General features: G+C 41.5%; 1 protein-coding gene across 1 annotated transcript in view; it reads left to right on the top strand.

Annotated features, from left to right (window-relative positions):
- Positions 1-18,051, top strand: part of SLC28A3 (solute carrier family 28 member 3) — a 57,797-nt gene extending 39,746 nt beyond the window's left edge. The window contains exons 9-18 of the mRNA XM_065879137.1: positions 2,333-2,413; positions 3,808-3,888; positions 6,081-6,206; positions 7,802-7,932; positions 9,495-9,663; positions 10,064-10,261; positions 15,894-15,975; positions 16,629-16,727; positions 16,938-17,058; positions 17,908-18,051. Coding sequence (XP_065735209.1) covers positions 2,333-2,413; positions 3,808-3,888; positions 6,081-6,206; positions 7,802-7,932; positions 9,495-9,663; positions 10,064-10,261; positions 15,894-15,975; positions 16,629-16,727; positions 16,938-17,058; positions 17,908-18,028 — 1,209 coding nt within the window. The 3' untranslated portion in view covers positions 18,029-18,051. The remainder of the gene's footprint in view (positions 1-2,332; positions 2,414-3,807; positions 3,889-6,080; positions 6,207-7,801; positions 7,933-9,494; positions 9,664-10,063; positions 10,262-15,893; positions 15,976-16,628; positions 16,728-16,937; positions 17,059-17,907) is intronic.
- The last annotated feature ends 518 nt before the right edge of the window (positions 18,052-18,569 follow it).

The following is an 18,569-nucleotide window of genomic DNA, read 5'->3' on the forward strand; positions in this document are numbered from 1 at the left end:
TGAAGTTTGAAATATTGTGAGAATTACCGAAATGTGACCCAGAGACACAAAGTGAGCAAACGCTGTTGGAAAAATGGTGCCTACAGACTTGCTCACCCAAGGTTTACCAAAATCGTTCAGTTTGTAAAAAACACAACCTCCAAGAAGTGCAATAAAGCAAAGCACAATAAAACAAGGTATGCCTGTACTTTTGGATGTCTCGAAGCATTTGCTGAGATAGTTATGAAAGATCATGTAGGGGGGACTTCCCTGGTGGCGCAGTGGTTAAGAATCCGCCTGCCGATGCAGGGGACACGGGTTCGAGCCCTTGTCCGGGAAGATCCCACATGCCGCGGAGCAACGAAGCCTGTGCGCCACAACTACTGAAGCCCACACACCTGGAGCCCGTGCTCTGCAACAAGAGAAGCCACCGCAATGAGAAGCCCACACACCACAACGAAGAGTAGCCCCCTCTCCCTGCAACTAGAGAAAGCCCGCGCACAGCAACAGGACCCAACGCAGCCAAAAATTAACTAATTAATTAATTTTCTTAAAAAAGATCATACGGGGTAATAGTATCTGAGATTTCAGGGAAAAGAACATTAGGTCCCTGGCAATGAATAGACATATGGCTGCTAATGCCTCCCCAGTCCAAGCTCAGTGACAGCCCTGCAGTCAGGAAACTCCTTAATCCCAGACAAACCGGGACAGCTGGTCACTCACATCAAGCTTTGTTCTTCCAGAGCCATCCCCTTGCTTAACCTTTCCCCTCTCTCTTTCAGCACAGCCTTGACCTCGGCAGGCCTGCAAGCTGGGCCTCCTCCCAACCAAAGGAGGGATGTTATTTTACAGGCGAAAGGCAACTTGGCAACTTGGCCCCATGCTCAGGCCTAATCGATTCTCTCCCAGGCCTCCCCCATCCCCAGGAAGCCCATCTTCCTCTGGGAAGTCCCTGCAAATCCTTGTCAATTAGTCAGAAAGATGCATTTGGCTTTTCCTTCAGATTTCTTTTTTGTGGTGTGCTACTGTTCCTACACTTCTCCATTGTCTTCTCACTCGGGGACTCCAAATTTACCTCCAAATTACCTCGGCATCGGTTAGGCCAACTGCTATGCTGAATCTTTTTTTAAACTGCTGACTTGATACTTTGGTGCTGAGATAACTAAGCCATCCCTGAAAGGTCAAATGTTTACAAATTGAGATAGAAATATGCTCCTGTCATGAACTGAATCCAGAATTACAAAAAATAATATCACGGAGAAGGAGGAACTTGCTGCCCAGACTGCACCAGTGTCTTCAGACCTCCCCCAACCCTCTGCCCCCAGGGCAGTAGTCTCCATCCTTTCTGCCAAAGCAGATTCCTGTGGGAACATTGGGGAGATGAGCCCCTTTAACTCCTTGAAGCTTTCAGGAAGGCTCTGCCTGCCCATTAAAGCCAATAAAATCACATAAGTGAGCGAGCTCTGAATAATGGCACAAAAAGTCTTTTAATATATATTATTAATAGATTTTTCTAAATTAGATCCCGTACAAATTGTCCTTGGCCATTCTGTGTCTCTGGTGGCAGCTTGTCCCTGGCCATTTAGCTGGGAACAGAGGGGAAGGGGAACAATGGACTAGGGGTGGGGAGGGACCCAGACCACAGCTCTGTGTGGTCTATGCAGGGAAGAAACTGTTCCCTGTAGACACACAAGCTGCATTGAAGGCATCCAAAGAGCATCAGGAAAATCAGATCTAGAAAAAGACAACCTTTGTTAACACAGAAGTAAACTAGTTTCCAGAGTTTAATCTTTGTAAAGTGATTCAAAAATCTATAGGTAAAATAGTTATTATTCTAAAAGCTAAATCCACGAATGCTTGCTTTATACAAGGCATTGTTTAAGCACCTACTGTGTCACTACTGTGAATAAGGATCTGAGGTAGCTCACACTTAATCGTGACCCAGGTTACTTTGCTAATAAGTAGTGAAGCCCATGTCTGTTTAATATCAGAACAACAAGAATATCTGCCAGTGGCTTTCAGTTTCTTGATCTAATTATTACAAATTCCCCCCAAAACGTCATTCCTTCTCTTAGAAACTAAAGTAAGAAAAGCTCATCATAGCAGGATTTTTTTTTTTTAAGTCAAGTTTCCTATGAAATAGACCCAAGCTTATCCAGAACAAATTAGAGTAAGAGACTGTAGATGGGGAAGTTGCCTGTTAAAAACATTGTTTAGTTCAAGAGGAGTTTCCAGTATTTTGATGACATTTCAGAGGGGGAAAAGGAGGCAGAAAGGAGACTGATCTGAAAGCTACTAATACTGCTGGGGCCAATGTTAACCCATGACCACTCTTCCCCACCACCACCCCCAGGTCCTGCCCATCGTGATTTTCTTCAGCACTGTGATGTCCATGTTGTACTACCTTGGATTGATGCAGTGGATCATTAAAAAGGTACCAGGACTAGAAGGCAGTGGGTGACCGGTGTAGAGCTGATTATCGCAGGGACAAATTCTTGAATGCCTTTTATCTGGGTTTTTCCAAAGTACCTTTCCCTTTGTACCAAGATCCACACCCACCTCAAGTTATTAGATTTAAACCCAAAAATCCTACATGGGTCCACAGAGGGAATTTTATCTCCAGGACTTCTAATAGGGCTGTGACTTGCAACACACTGAGCATCTTCATGAAGCAGTTATTCCGTTAGCCAAAGAACTGACTCCAAGGGATGGGGACCTGATTGTCCCTTCATCTTGGCTATCTGCCCAAGGCTTACACAGTCACTGCTTATCCTCAGGTGATAACGAAAGTGGACCCTCCTGGTCTAGGAGTTGCTAGAGAATCAAAGAAGAAGGGGAAGCTGATCTTTTCTCCTGAGGGATTTTTGTAAGCACACAAATTTTTTTTTTTAGGTCTGAAAAGTTAACCTCAGTTCTGCTGCCCCAGCAGCTGTCAGTCATACATTATGTTAGATCACAAACTCAGAAATTTGTAAGCTAGTTTGAATGCACATGAGAGCAAGGCAGTGTATACAGGGCTTGGGCACAGACACAGCCCTCTTTTGATCCCTGTAAAGAAATAAAATTTATTTACTTTAAAAAAGAAAAAGAGAGAGAGAGCCAGAATACCAGCAGAATTAAAAGTTTCAGCAAGAGCACCAGGGCGCATAGTTTTCTAATTGTCAGTTTAAACATTCAGCATTCCTGTGTCCACATCGAAGCAGGAAGGAAGGAGAGAGGATGCAACAGGAAGTCCTCATTCTGAGGTGGGCACCACAGTCCCTGGTTGGAAGGACCACTACAAATTGGGACCATCAACCATGTTTGTTTGAGAGTTAAGTAGAAAAGGCCAAACCTCAACTACATCCCATTACTTATTAGCTAGGCAAACTTTGACAGAACAGCTAAACTGTTCTGTGCCTTGGTTTCCTCTTCTGTAAAATGGGCCTAATTATAGGACCTCCCTCAAAGGCTTATTGTGAGGATTAAATGCATTACTTAGAACAATGGCTTAAAACAGTGCCTGGAATGCTGTGAAGACTGCTATGACTGTTAGCAATTATTACAACTTATTACTTGTACACAATAGACATTCAAAAAACTTTACTTGTATGAAATAGACATTTCAATAGACATTGTATAGTGTTCAAAGTATATACAATGACTCAGACTTACCACTCAAATAGGATTTGATCAGACTACACTACGGACTATATAAGGTATACTCAAGTTTAGTACAATTGTTGAAGGCCTCAGTATTTTCCTCCAGTTTAAAGATTTTTATCCCTACTTTGAAGTTCTGTGTATACAAATAGTTCTTTACTGACTTTATCCTTTTTTGCCTTTTAGGTTGGATGGGTAATGCTAGTGACTATGGGAACATCTCCTGTTGAATCTGTAGTTGCTTCTGGCAATATATTTGTTGGACAGGTAAGTTGTAATATCAAAAAACAAAACACTTGCTAAAATGGATACTCTTTCCAGAAAGAGAAATTTAAAAATATGACGGTGTTATTTCTTTTAGTGTAGGGGGAAGGGTGCCAAGATAATGAACCCTCAATATTGACAATGTCCAGATTCCAAGGAGAGAGAAAGAGAGAGAGAGAGAGAGAGAGAGAGAGAGCGCCCTTCTAAGAGTATCAATGCACTAGTGTGGAATTTGGGTCCTTGAGAATTTATGGAGAGGAAGAAAGATTGAATCATTTTATCAAAGCATAAGGCTTCTCATGTATAGATTCTCAATAAGTCCTTTCTGAATTAACTGAATTGTTGAGGTTTCTGGCCCACCCATCAGAGGCTAGCAGCTCATCTACTCAAATGGAGTTCACCATTTATCTTGAAGCTGCAAACATGTAACAGACAGCCTCACACTCTGTAGTATAATGCTTGTGGCAACAAAAGAGACCAAAAAGGCTTTCCACCAACACCGTGCAGCCATATAAATACTTAAGCTCATTCTCAACTTATCTGAGCAGTCTCTTTGCTGAGTCTGAAGAAAAATGCTGATGAGCAAAAGTATTTTCACCTTCCTTATCCATCACGTGGATAAATGCTCTTTTTTAAAAAAAATATTTATTTATTTACTTATTTATTTGGTTGCACCGGGTCTTAGTTGCTGCAGGAGGCCTCCTTAGTTGCGGCTCACCAGCTCCTTAGTTGTGACACATGGGCTTCTTAGTTGTGGCATGCAAACTCTTAGTTGCAGCACGCATGTGGGATCTAGTTCCCTGACCAAGGATTGAGCCTGGGCCCCGTGCATTGGGAGTGTGGAGTCTTATCCACTGCGCCACCAGGGAAGTCCCGATAGATGCTCTTTTGCCCGAAGTCCATTTAAGCAAAGAAGTATGTTGCCAAGTTCTGTCCCTCAAAATGGCAGCATTCCTAAGGGGTAGATAAGTAAGAAATGGTAATAATCATCCTCATCATTCAGGATATATGGCTTCAGGCAGAATGGAATCACACACCAAGGAAACCAAGTGTGAATACTTGCTAGCACGGCTGTGCAAAGAAATTGAACTCGAAGCAAAAATCAAGTCACCCAGAAAAACACATGGCTCCAGATCAGTAGACTTATACAACTGCTCCAGGCAGGCTGAGCCTTCTGATTGGTAAGCCCAGCTTACTAGCCTGGAGCAAAGTCTTTAGAGTGGGGCCCATACTTCTTTGCCCAGGAGTTGAAATTGTTATAATTATAGTCATAAAATCTCTCAGGACTAATGAGGGCACCATCTTGAGTTGATTACTCCTACCTGCAGGGTAAGAGGGCTCATGTACTGAGTTTCTATTTGGTCCATAAATTGAAGCTCAGCACACTCAATCTCATAGCACAATTAGAAATAATGAGGGGAAAATTGTAAAATTGCACACATGCTTCTGTGGTGCTCAATCTGATACTTAATATGCTAAAAGTACAGCTATTATTTATGGAGAGCCCATGCTGCAGGCCACCTGCCCTCCTTAATGGGACTCAAGCCTTTACAACTACACTCTAATTGATTCCTTTCCATGCAAGGGGAAGAAGGGGGTCTCTGATTCTCAATTAGAAATAGGCCTGTGGGAACCGGTATATGTTATTGCTGGTATTTTTTCATACTTGTGTCTTGTTTCCCTATAGTATCAGCAAAGAGGTTTAGGGTCTGTTGAGATGAAGCTGGAAGACAGGAAGTCACAGAGGTTTGGGAATCACAGTTCCCAAGGCCAGGCCACTGGGCAGTTACTTGGCCCATGGTGCTCCAACCTTAGAAAAGAGTACTAAGCCATCACAGTCCAATCCTAGGCTAGGTGAGAGCCTTATGTGAATTGGCCTTGCAAACTTCACACGTGGCTCTGTATGCGCACTGCCCTGGAGTCCAAAAGACCCAGACAATGATGGTGTGGGTTCTCAAACGTGAGCACGCATCGGAACCACCAGGAAGCCTTGTTAAAACACCACTGCTGGATCCAGCCCCAGAGTTTCTGATTCAGGAAATTTGAGAATTTGCATGTCAAACAAGTTCCTGAGTCAAGCTGATAGAGTTGATCTGAAGTCCACTCTTAGAAATACTGCTGTAGAGAATGGAATTTTGAGTAAATTAGCATGTCCTCGTAAGGGAACGTTTAATCTGATCACTTTTTGTTTCCAGACAGAGTCTCCACTGCTGGTCCGACCATATTTACCGAGCGTCACCAAGTCTGAACTCCACGCAATCATGACCGCTGGCTTCTCTACTATTGCTGGAAGTGTCTTAGGCGCATACATTTCTTTTGGGGTAAGAATGTTTGGGGATTAATTTATAAAACCTCTTCTTCGTTTGCTATTGTCATTTCTGCTTTTTCCTTTACTATTGCTGCCAGATAAGGAGGGCAAAAGAGTGTTCTTTTTGCTGTCTAGTTGGTCACAGTTTCTTTGACATTTGAATGGAGTGACCCCAAGGAGCTTTGGTGTTTCACTCTCATATCTCTGCCACCTAAATGTGAACTATATCCACCCATAGCAGAATGAAATCATATTATGAGGTTAATTTGGCTGAAAATTTGAATAAGTTAAAAAAAAGAAAAAAAACAACCTATTACTGACACTAAAGGCCATCTAGTTCAGTGGTCAGCAAACTATGGCCCATGGGCCAAATTTAGATCACTTCCTTTTTTTGTAACTAAAGTAAACTAAAGTTTGATTGGAAACCAGCTATCCTGTTCATTATCTAAGCAGCTTATATGATACAGACTTGAGTAGTTGTGGCCCTAAAAGCCAGAACTATTCATCCTCTACAGAAAACATTTTCTGACTCCTGGCTTACAGCACTGATTCTCAAAACTTACTTCACGTTAGAATCACCTGGGAGCTTTTAAAGGCCCTAATGCCCAGGCCCCTACCCCAGAGTAATTCAACAGAATCTCTTGGGACGAGACCCAGGCATCAGTGTTCCCTTTCAATCCTCAGGTTTCAATGTATAGCCCAGTTTGAAAGCAGTGTGTCTATGCGATGGCGCTGAAGAACGTTATGGTAACTGGTGCACATGCCCTGAGCACAGGGCTTATTTACAACCCCTGGTGGAGAAATGGAATAACACAGCAGCTGTGTGGTCCAGGTGATGAGGAATTCTTACAAGATAGGCAAGTTTCATTCCAGGACTTCATCTGAGCCTCACAGAGCGAATCAGTAGGAAGAGGGAAGAAAAAAAGGGTGAAGGAGACCTCAGGAATACCAGTTTGACTGACTCTCCAGATGGATTGCTGTAGGAATTCTACATACAAAACTGTGCTGTGTGGAATGGGAGTGGGGAGGCAGGTGCAGATTCTATAATTCTGAAAATACAGGGAAGAGAATCCAGAAACAAGACAAGGATGTGGGAAGGGAAGGGGGAAGAGTTTAAGTAGACCTGCAAAGAGGAAAACAAATCGCTTACAGATTAAAGGGACTCTGGATAAACACATATTATGTAGGGGCACAAAGGACATCAGGAAAGCAAAAGGAAAATGGAGAGGGGTGTACCCATGCCTGCACCCCAGATACCCACCATCTAAACTGATGATGTAATGAAATAGCTTTAGGGACTATATGAACATTCAGAGGAACAACAGAGAGGTAGAGTTATCTTCCTTGAAAATTTCTACAACACAGGATTAATTCTCTTCTGAATGCTCAGATTGTGGTTTTGTGCTTCTCCCCGAGGATGTGGTCAAGTGGTATAACTTCCTCCCTCCTCTCAAGGTGATACCCAGCGTGTGGCTCTTCCAAGCCTCCAAAGAAACATTGATTTCTGGCACATAATCAATGCCTGCCTTGTAAGGCATTTGAGCCATTCATTCAGAACACAACAGAAAAGCTAAACCTAAGTTGGTCTTCTTTCTCCTGAAATCACAGGTTTCGTCCTCTCACTTGTTAACTGCTTCAGTTATGTCTGCACCTGCGGCATTGGCTATTTCTAAACTTTTTTGGCCTGAGACAGAAACACCTAAAATAACCCTCAAGAATGCCATGAAAATGGAAAATGGGTAAGTGAGACACATTCACCTAGTTATTAGTTACTGACTATACAAGCAGGAGGTTGGTGGGAGGGGAGGTTTGCTCCAGTCCAAAGTGCAGCAAGAATTTGATTATCAGAGAACACAGTGAATTAAAGTGAATTTAATTTCCCATGACTATGTAGGCTTCACCCAAAGTATCTTGTTTCAGTACTCAAGGAGATCTTTTCTAAATATCAATACCTAAATGTCAATACATTTCCTTGACTGTTCAGTGTAGATATTTCATTTAATTAACTTTTTTAGATTGAAGTATAGTTCATTTTCAATATTATATTAGTTTTAGGTGAAGAGATATTTAATTTTAAATATAGCATAGGGTTCATTGGGCCATGATTTATGACTGTTAGAAAGCCATAGGATCACTGTTTCTGGAAGTTTCTTATATAATAGGGAAGAAAAGTGTGGTATCGGTATTCCTTTTTATTAAAATTTATTTATTTATATATTTATTAAAATATTTCTTTCTTTATTTGGCTGCATTAAGTCTTAGTTACGATGTGAGAGCTCTTCATTACAGCAGGCCAGCTTCTCTCTAGTTGTGGTGTGTGGGCTCAGTAGTTGAGGCACACAGGCTCTCTAGTTGTGGCACACAGTCTCTCTAGTTGTGATGCATGGGCTCTAGAGCCCGCAAGCTTAGTTGTCCCACGGCATGTGGGATCTTAGTTCCCCGACCAGAGATCGAACCCACGTCCCCTGCATTGGAAGGCGGATTCTTAACCATTGGACCACCAGGGAAGTCCCGATATAGGTATTTCTAACCCCTCTTAGGTTCATTTACTTTTTGCCCTGTTCAAAAGAAAGAGAAGAGGGTGGAAAAAACTAAGGGATTTAGGGTATTCAAAAGTATGTCATTAAGTAACAGAATTCATCAACCAATATGTTTCTGAGATTCATCCCTTGTTTGTATGTAGAGAGAGTCATAACCATGAGTGAAAAAGCAAGTTGCCAAAGAATATATATGGAATATGTGGATTTCACTTATATAGTTAGCAAGTATGTAAACTGACACAATGTATTATGTAGGGATAAAGAAAATTGAAAAGAAAGGGAATCATAAGCAAATTCCAATGGGCCAAGTACCTCTGATATTAGAGAGAAGAAGATGAGATGAAGTAGGGGGTGCTCAAAGCTGATGTGACTCTCCATTTCTTAAACGAGGTGGTGGATACACAGGCCTTCCTTGAATTGCTAGTTCTTTTACTGTGAATATTTTATAAATATTCTCTGAAAGCTACTTTTAATTAAACATCATTGTTAAAACCTGTAATATTTTTATCCCAATTTTTTATTATAAACGCCTCCAAATTAAAAGAGTAGTATAACATTTAGACACTCATATGCCCATCACCTACACTCAACGATTATAAATCCCATCATGATTTCACAGAATTCAGGTATTTCAGCCAGGACATGGGTCTGAGAGTTTGTCTCTCCATTTGAATGAGCTCTGATTATGCCATTTCTACACCTGTGATGTCCATCCACTGATAATCCCTTGGTAATTCTGGAATTGCTATTTTTTGATAAAGTGATTCAAAGAATCTCCTAGAAGCCGCAGCACAGGGAGCATCCTCATCCATTCCCCTGGTGGCAAACATCGCTGCGAATTTGATTGCCTTCCTGGCCCTGTTGTCTTTTGTGAATTCAGCCCTGTCCTGGTTTGGAAACATGTTTGACTACCCACAACTGAGTTTCGAGGTATGATTCTATCATGCTTTTCCTCCTTTTTGTTTCTGCCAATCTTTGTTTAAAAATAAAATAGGTTTGTGAACAGCCTTTCCTAACGTGTATAGTGCACTCTTATACAATGTACAAACTTATCATGAATCCCACACCCCTTTTGCTGTCTCCTATCACCCTCCTTACCCCAACACAGAACCATTCTGTCCTGACCCCGTTCCCCAAAATCCAGGTTACTTCAAATGACCCAATTTCAACCTTGACTCCTAATGGATATAGACAGGCTAGAGAATGCACAGGGATCTCTGTGCCTAAAAGACACACAGAGGGGGCGGGAACAATCTGGTCATGAGCGTGAGGCCGAAGAACCGGAAGCAAATCACTACTCTAATAAAGTATCCATTTTTGGTTTTTGTAGGTAATATGCTCCTACATCTTCATGCCCTTTTCCTTCATGATGGGAGTGGACTGGCAAGACAGCTTTATGGTTGCCAAACTCATAGGTTATAAGACATTCTTCAATGAATTTGTGGCTTATCAGAAACTCTCAGAATTGATCCATTTAAGGCAAGAGAGTGGACCCAAATTTGTGGATGGTGTGCAGCAATATATGTCGGTGAGTAAATTTTTCCCCCCAATATACTTCTTTGTCACACACATACATTCATCAAATAGCTGCTGTTGCCTCTGTGTGTCAGGCACCATGCCAGGCATTTGGGGTACGTCAGAAGGAAACAGGCCCCAAATCTCTGACATCGTAATGTACATAGTGACTCATAATTGTCAGTTGTGTTGAGTTAATCAGTGTCTGTGCGCACGCACGTGCGCGTGTGTGTGTGTACAGAAAGAAACGCAGCTAATCCTTACCACTGTGATCATTTACCTCTGAGCACTATCAATACAAACCCAGAGTCATATGAGCTGGGATTGGAATCAATCAACAGATATTTATGGAATGTCTTCTGTGAGCACTGTGCTATGTACGGAGGCCACGGTGTTGAATGAGTGATAAGGCCTCTGCTCTCATGGGGCTCATAGTCTAATGACCAGGAAGGACTCTTCCTTCCTATTTAAGAAATTTTTCGAACTCTGAGAAACTACCTAAGTGCCGCATAGCACCTGGATATCGAAAGAAACAGTGAGACACAGTAACTACTCTCCAAGTGGATGAGGGAAGAGAAAAAGCTCAGGGCCTTTCAGACAAGCACCCTATAATTACGTCAGGATTTCTGGTCCGTAGCGTGCAAGGAGATGCTCATGTCTGCTTGGCCTTGAATGGGATGAGGGAACTTGGAGGAGGCCATTATTTAAGCCATATTTGCAGCTGAGTCTCTAACTTCTACTTTCCAGAAGAACAGAATTGTCACACGTGGAAACTCTTAGGGAAATGGTGAACATTTCCGACCACCACCATGACTCATTAGAACAATCCATTTGGAATGAATGTCCTGGGCAGGTATTTGGCTTTAAAAGGAACGGGGAGGGAAAGCATGCTGCCCAAGGTTCTAACTGAGACTGCCCGCCTCTGACCACCACCACCATCTCACCCAGCCTCCCAAACACCAAACATGCAAATTTTCCTCCCACCTGTCACACAAATACCACAGCAAACTCCAGGAGAGTACTGATTTGTATTTTACGGTCAGCGGCATTTTGACCCACACATCTGATATGAACAAGAGCTCTAGGACAGTAGGTCTCCTGCGTCTCAAATGTTCATTCTTCAACTGACCACGCAGTGGAGCTTGGCCAAATGTCCTCATTGTTTGGAGGCCACCACAAACTAGCTTGCTTCTCTGCCAAAAGTAAAGAATAGGCTAAATTAAGTGAAATGTTTTCCATCCCCAACTGGCAGTTGCCTGGAGAACGTAGTTTTGCTAAAAGGAAGCTCTCAGTTCTGGTTGTGCTAAGCAGGTTTGTCAACAGGTTATTAAGAGGACAGAAATAGGACAGTAGAGCTGATTTAGGTTGGGAGTGAGCCCAACCAGAGGCAGACCCACAGAAGATATTTGGAGATATGAGCTCAGTGGCTTCTGCTATTGTTGAGTCACAAAGGGGAAAACATTTTGTTTTTCCCAATTTGTTATTTCCAATCAACCAAATGGGGATGAGTTGCTACAATTTCTGTTTACCAACCAACAAGTGGTGGGAGTGTCCCACCATCTACTGGAAAAAGTACCACATGACTAAAACATTTGATCTGGGTCCATGAGGCAAAAACCCAGTGTAATCCATTGCATTATGCCCACCGACGACCTCCATCTAAGTGGTCAGAATGTGTAGGTGCAGATGGCCAACAGGCACATGGAAAGATGCTCAACGTCACTAATTATTAGAGAAATGCAAATCAAAACTATGAGGTATCACCTCACACCAGTCAGAATGGCCATCATTAAAAAGTCTACAAATAATAAATACTGGAGAGGCTGTGTAGAAAGGGTAACCCTCCTACACTGTTGGTGGGAATGTACATTAGTGCAGCCACTATGGAAAACAGTATGGAGGTTCCTCAAAAAACTGAAAATAGAGTTTCCACATGATCCAGCAATCCCACTCCTGGGCATATATCTGGACAAAACTATAATATGAAAAGATACATGCACCCCAGTGTTCATAGCAGCACTATTTACAATAGCCAAGACATGGATGCAACCTAAATATCCATCGACAGATGAATGGATAAAGAAGGTATGGTCGGTATACATAATGTAATACTATTCAGCCATAAAAAAGAATGAAATGATGCCATTTGCAGTGACATGGGTAGACCTAGAGATTATCATACTAAGTGAAGTAAGTCAGAAAGAGAAAGACAAATACCATATGATATCACTTATATCTAAGTGGAATCTAAAATATGACACAGATGAACTTATTTACGAAATAGAAACAGACTCACAGACAGAAAACAAACTTATGGTTACCAACGGGGAAAGGAGGAGGGGGAAGGGATAAATTAGGAGTTTAGAATTAGCAGATACAAACCACTGCTATCAATATATAAAATTGATAAACAACAAGGTCCTACTGTACAGCACATATTTAATACCCTGTAATAAACTATATTTAATACCCTGTAATAAACCATATTATGGTTTAATTTGGTTAATTAAATTTGGTTAATTAATTTGGTTAATTAATTGGTTTAATTAATTAAACTATATTTAATACCCTGTAATAAACCATAATGGAAAAGAATATATATGTGTGTGTGTGTGTGTGTGTATGTATATATAAATATATATATATATAAAACTGAATCACTTTGCTGTACAGCAGAAACTAACACAATGTTGTACATCAACTATACTTCAATTAAAAGAATAAGAGAAATGTGTATGTAGCACGTTGTCCCCAGAATGAGCTCTTTATCACTCCACCATTTTCATCATTTTCTCCTTCTTAAATATAATACTTTGCATGTTTGTTTGTTTACACATAAAACATACCATGGTACAGAATTCAAAAGGTACAAGAGATGTGGAGGGAAAAGGAAGTCATCCTCCCTATTTCTTTGCCATTCACCTCCTCTCCCTGTTCCACATTATGCTCACTGTCGTTAGTGTTGCTCTTTGCTCTTGGTAACATATCTCGGATGCCACGCCATATCAATGCCTGTGACACAGTATGAGCACATCATAACTTATTTTAACCAGTCCCTTGTTGATGAACACAGTTACCAATTTTTTGCTATTAGAAGTAATGCTTCAATGACTGTCCTTGTGGCACCTTTGCTCCTGTGCAAGGAGAGCTGGAAGATGTATTATGGATGGATTAGATTCCACTTAGATATAAGTGATATCATACGGTATTTGTCTTTCCATCACATAATCCTGCACATTTATGGGCAAAGGCAAAGTGGAATCATCCCAGCCTCCTTTTCCTCTTATCATAAAACCCTACATGGCCACGTCTGCGTATCCCTTTCCCACAGATCCCCAGAAGGAGAAAGAGGAATCTCAAGCACTTTATGCCATCTCCCTCCTCACGGTCTCTTAACAAGCTTGCCTATTTGTGAAGCCAACTGAACTAAATGAAAAGCACTAGACAGAGCAGGGGACAAAGATGATGAGCTTTTCCAGAAACAGCGGACTGCTCAAATACTTGAAATATTTTTTTCCTGCCCACTATATGCACACTGATTGAGAATATCAACAAAGGAGTTCTCAGAAATTATGAAAGAAAAGAGGAGCCTTATAATCAACAAACAACTTACCATGAAAAAAAGAAACTTAACCATGAGCACTTGAGTCTTGAATGTGAGCTTTTAAAAATCCAGTTAGTGAAAGAAAAAAGAAAAGGTTTGTTCTTTGAACCAAATCATAGATTTTCCTCAGGATTTTGGAAAAGAAAATTATTGCCTCGGTTGTGTGGGTGCCTTTGCCAGATTGGCTGTGCCTCTGGTGAACAACTGAGCCTATTGAATCTTCCAAGCCTCCCATAATCAGCCCCTCAACCTGAGGAAGGTTGTCTGGCCTGAGCAGCACCTCTTGCCTATTGGAATAGAGAAGGAGGGTCATGCTCACGCTTCCAAGAATTCACCTGCCATCTTCTTACTGCCCTGTGAAAGGACTATTCACTCTCCCACTACCTAACATTCCTATGGTCTGGTCAGAGCTGAGGAACAAAGAAAGGCAAGCACACACCACAGTCAGCTGAAAGGAGCCCCTCTGGTATCTGTGAGCTTCGTTTTTACTAAGGTAATTCCTTTTCACTGAAGTATAATTTGCATACAAAAAAGGCCTATTTTTGGTGTACGTATGTTTTGATAAATCTGTCACCTGTGTAACCATGACCACAAACAATCAAGATACTATACATTTCCACCACACCTAGAAAACTTCCCTCATGGCCAGTTGTCAACAACACCCCATCCCACCCCAACCCAGTCCCAGGAAACCAGTGATCTTTCTCTTACTATAGATCACTTTTGCTTGTTCTAGAATTTCATATAAATGGACTCACTTAGGATTCATGTTGTTGCATGTATTAGTTTTTTCCTTTCTACTGCAGAGTAGTATCCTTTTTTAATGCATATCCACACCTTATTTATGAATTCGCCAACTGAATGGCATTTGAGTTGTTTCCAGCTTGGGGCTATTATGAATAAAGCTGTTATAAATATTCACGCAGTCTTCTTGAAGACACATGTTTTTATTTCTCCTGGGAACATTCCTAGGAGTGGCATTACTGGGTCATACAGGCTGTTATGTTAATTTGATAAGAAACTGCCAAGTATGTTTGTATTTTACAAACAGGCCGTGTCAGTTTACATTCCCACCAACAATGTACAAGAGTTCCAATTGCTCAACATCCTTGCCAACACGGGGTGTTGTCCTTTTTTAGCCATTTTAGTGGATGTGTAGTGAGCTCATTGTTTTAATTTAATTTGCATTTTCCTGGTGATTAATGACGTCAAACATCTTCTCATGTGCTTATTTTGGCCATTTGCATATCTTTTGTGAAATCTCTTTATGTTTTTTATTGGGTGCTTGTCTTCTTAATGAGTTATAACAGTTCTTTATACATTCTGAATAAGTCCTTTGTCAAATAAATGTAATGTGAGTATTTCTGGGACCAGTTTTGTATTGTCAGCAGCTAGTACTGTGCCTGACACAGTATAGCGAGTGGTCAGGTCATACGGAATATCAGAGTTATCATCGAGCAGAAAATAGCATTTGTAGAGGCCAACAGTACCAACTCCAAGGACTTCATGGAGAGTCTCTGAATCCACACAGCCCCTTTCCCTCCCTGAAAATTCAAGGAGAGGACTTCCCTGGTGGCGCAGTGGTTAAGAATCTGCCTGCCAATGCAGGGAACACGGGTTCAATCCCTGGTCCAGCAAGATCCCACATGCCGCAGAGCAACTAAGCCCGTGCACCACAACTACTGAGCCTGCGTGCCGCAACTACTGAAGCCCGTGCACCTAGAGCCCATGCTCCAAGACAAGAGAAGCCACTGCAATGAGAAGCCCACGCACCGCAACGAAGAGTAGCCCCCACTTGCTACAACTAGAGAAAGCCCACAGGCAGCAACGAAGACCCCTCACAGCCAAAAAAAAAAAAAAAAAAAAAATTCAAGGGGAGATGGAAAAAAGAGACCAGGAAGCAACAGGTGTTTGACACCATACACTGTACATTTATTTGTCAATATTGACCATAGTCGGAATAGGAAGCCCAGTTAGGATACCAGATATACTCAGCTGGGTCACATCATGTATACATCTGTGTGTTTATGCTTATTTCTAGATTCGTGCTGAGACAATTGCCACTTATGCTCTCTGTGGCTTTGCCAATTTTGGTTCCCTAGGAATAGTGATCGGCGGACTCAGTAAGTGAAAAGAATATTCTCCAACAACAGATATGATATAAACATTCTTCCAATCTCCATGTTGCTCTGTAACATTATTTGTGTCCGAAAAAAAGAGCCCTGCAACAGCAATAAATTCTTTTGGGTCTATTTTTTATCCCTGCTCTGCAATGTAGTTTTTCCCATGTCTATTCAAGCTAATGTCGGGAAAAATCTGCTCAAATGTACAGGTGTTACTCCACTCAAAGATGACAAATAGATTACACTTTGTCTGCCAATTCCAATAAATTTATAATGACCAGCTAGAGAAGGATTCTGAGGGCCAGTGGAAATTCAATGGGAAAATGCCATGATTAATTAATTCTATGCCACCACGGGCAAAGAAGGAGATGGTGACAGATGAGTTGCAGATATTTGGAATCCTTCCTTGAAACCCATTTGCCTTGTCATGCCCTCATGAACATACTGTGAGTTCTCCTACACCAGAGAAACTTCTCTGGACGTGGAGCTCATCACTAAGCTCTTGAATCTTGAATTCTCCAGCTCAGTTTAAAAAAAGAAAAGTCAACGGACCTGAGACTCCAGCCCCAGAACAATTCTCAAAGGCTGGGAGTTTGGAATTCTAATCAATAGGCTCAACATTAATCTACCATGCTTGCTTCCACATTTCCCAGCATCCATAGCTCCTTCCAGAAAGCATGACATCGCCACAGGAGCAGTGAGAGCTCTGATTGCGGGGACCGTCGCCTGCTTCATGACAGCCTGCATCGCAGGTACTGCATTGCATCCTCTGTGTCCGGTCTCCCTGTGCTCAGAGGATGGCAGCTTTGGGGGGACGGTGCCTCTGCAGAGAGCTGAGAGGCACAGCTGCCATTAAGCAGATTGTGAAGTGAAAAGTGTGGAGCATGGTGGAGAAGCCAACAATAGAAGGAGAGTTCAGTGACTTCATTAATTAAATAAACAGTACTCTGTTCCACTTCCAGGCATGCTTACCAGCACTCCTGTGGACAGCAACTGTCATCACATTTTGGAGAATGCCTTCAACTCCAGCTCGGTTAGAAACACAACCGATGTAGTATCTTGTTGCCAGAGTCTACTGAACAGGTATTGTATTCTTGATGATAACTTCTTTATATCCATCATTAATAAAAAAAAATAGACCGAAAGACCCCAACCACTTAGTTTTGTAACTTCATAACTCTTAATATAAGAACTTGTCTGGCAGTTCTAACCACCTTTCATCTTGACTAACTAAGACTAGAAACCATAGCACTAACCAGCGCTGCTCAAACATTTTAATATGCCCCCAGCTGTGTATTAGGTGCTTTGTATGAATTAGCTCACTTAAACCTTGCAGCCGCTGTATAAGTTAGGCACTACTGCTTTTTTAAGCATTAGATAAAATCTGGGTTTGGGGAGGCAACGTCACTTACCCAAGCAAAATGAGTGCAAGCAAGATCAAGATAGAAAGACCCAAGAAAATTTGGGTCTTTCTGCCCATAGAGCCCATGCCCTAGTAGTCACTAGGTACTGCCTCCCGTTCAAGGGTATCAAGCAATGCAGGCTTCCCTGACAACATGGTGATGGTGACGCTACAATGGATGAGGGGCCATCAGTGACCCATGCCAGCCACCCCCATTCTGTACAGTCTCTATCTTCAGAAGCAGTATCACCACTCCATCTGCCCTTCTTAATGTGCACGTGTTTTTATAAGGATTGCTTCTATCCTTTATTCTTTTACTCTAGAGGAAATAAGGTGAGTCTTTCAGGCCAAACAGGATTTAAGAGTCAAAACTACTTCTCTGGTGCCTCTGTCCTTAACCCACCCTAGCTGGAATGTGAGGCAGGATATCAGCTTCTCGCCCTATGCAATCTCTAATATGTCATCTTCTGTTCATCTACTGTTTCTGTTTTCTGAGGTTCAACTAACTGTTTTATTCTACTTTTCACCAGCACTGTTGTCAACGGTTCCGGTGAGGTCATCCCAGCAGGAAACCATAGCCTATATTCTTTGAAGCACTGCTGCAATTTGTTGAATCCACCAACACTAAACTGCAGGTGGATTCCTTTTTGAGTTCAGCCACTTCTCCAACAGAAAAAATGTGAAAAAGGTTTTGGAATACCTTGAGTAATTTATTTGTGTTTTCATTCTTGTTCATGCACAAGAGTAATTTTTTTAAATCCATGTGTAAATAGTTGACTTGTGTTTGTGTGTGTGTGTGTGTGGTGATGGTGGTGGTGATGATGAAGTAGGGACCTAAATGCCCAAAGGACTCTTTATCTCCGAAGTACAATATACTAGGATACTTCTTATTATTGATCATTTGTATCATATTTTTCTTGGAACTTACTGTGCCCTTTCAGTATTTAGACTTTATTTTAGAAATAAAATTGCATTAAATCTTTAAAAAATCTAGTGTATATTTTATACTTAGAGCTTATCTTGAGAAGCTAAATTTTCATTGGCAAGGCAATCTGTAATTAGATCTCATAAAATTTACAACTGAAAAATAAATTTACATACCCAGGTTGTTCCAGATAATACCTAAAAGTTTTCCAATAACTGAAATTAGTATCAGTTTTTAAATTTTAGTTCCTCAGTTCCATATATGAAA

The sequence above is a fragment of the Phocoena phocoena genome, chromosome 6, assembly GCF_963924675.1.
Source record: "Phocoena phocoena chromosome 6, mPhoPho1.1, whole genome shotgun sequence".
In the NCBI taxonomy this organism is placed as follows: Eukaryota; Metazoa; Chordata; class Mammalia; order Artiodactyla; family Phocoenidae; genus Phocoena; species Phocoena phocoena.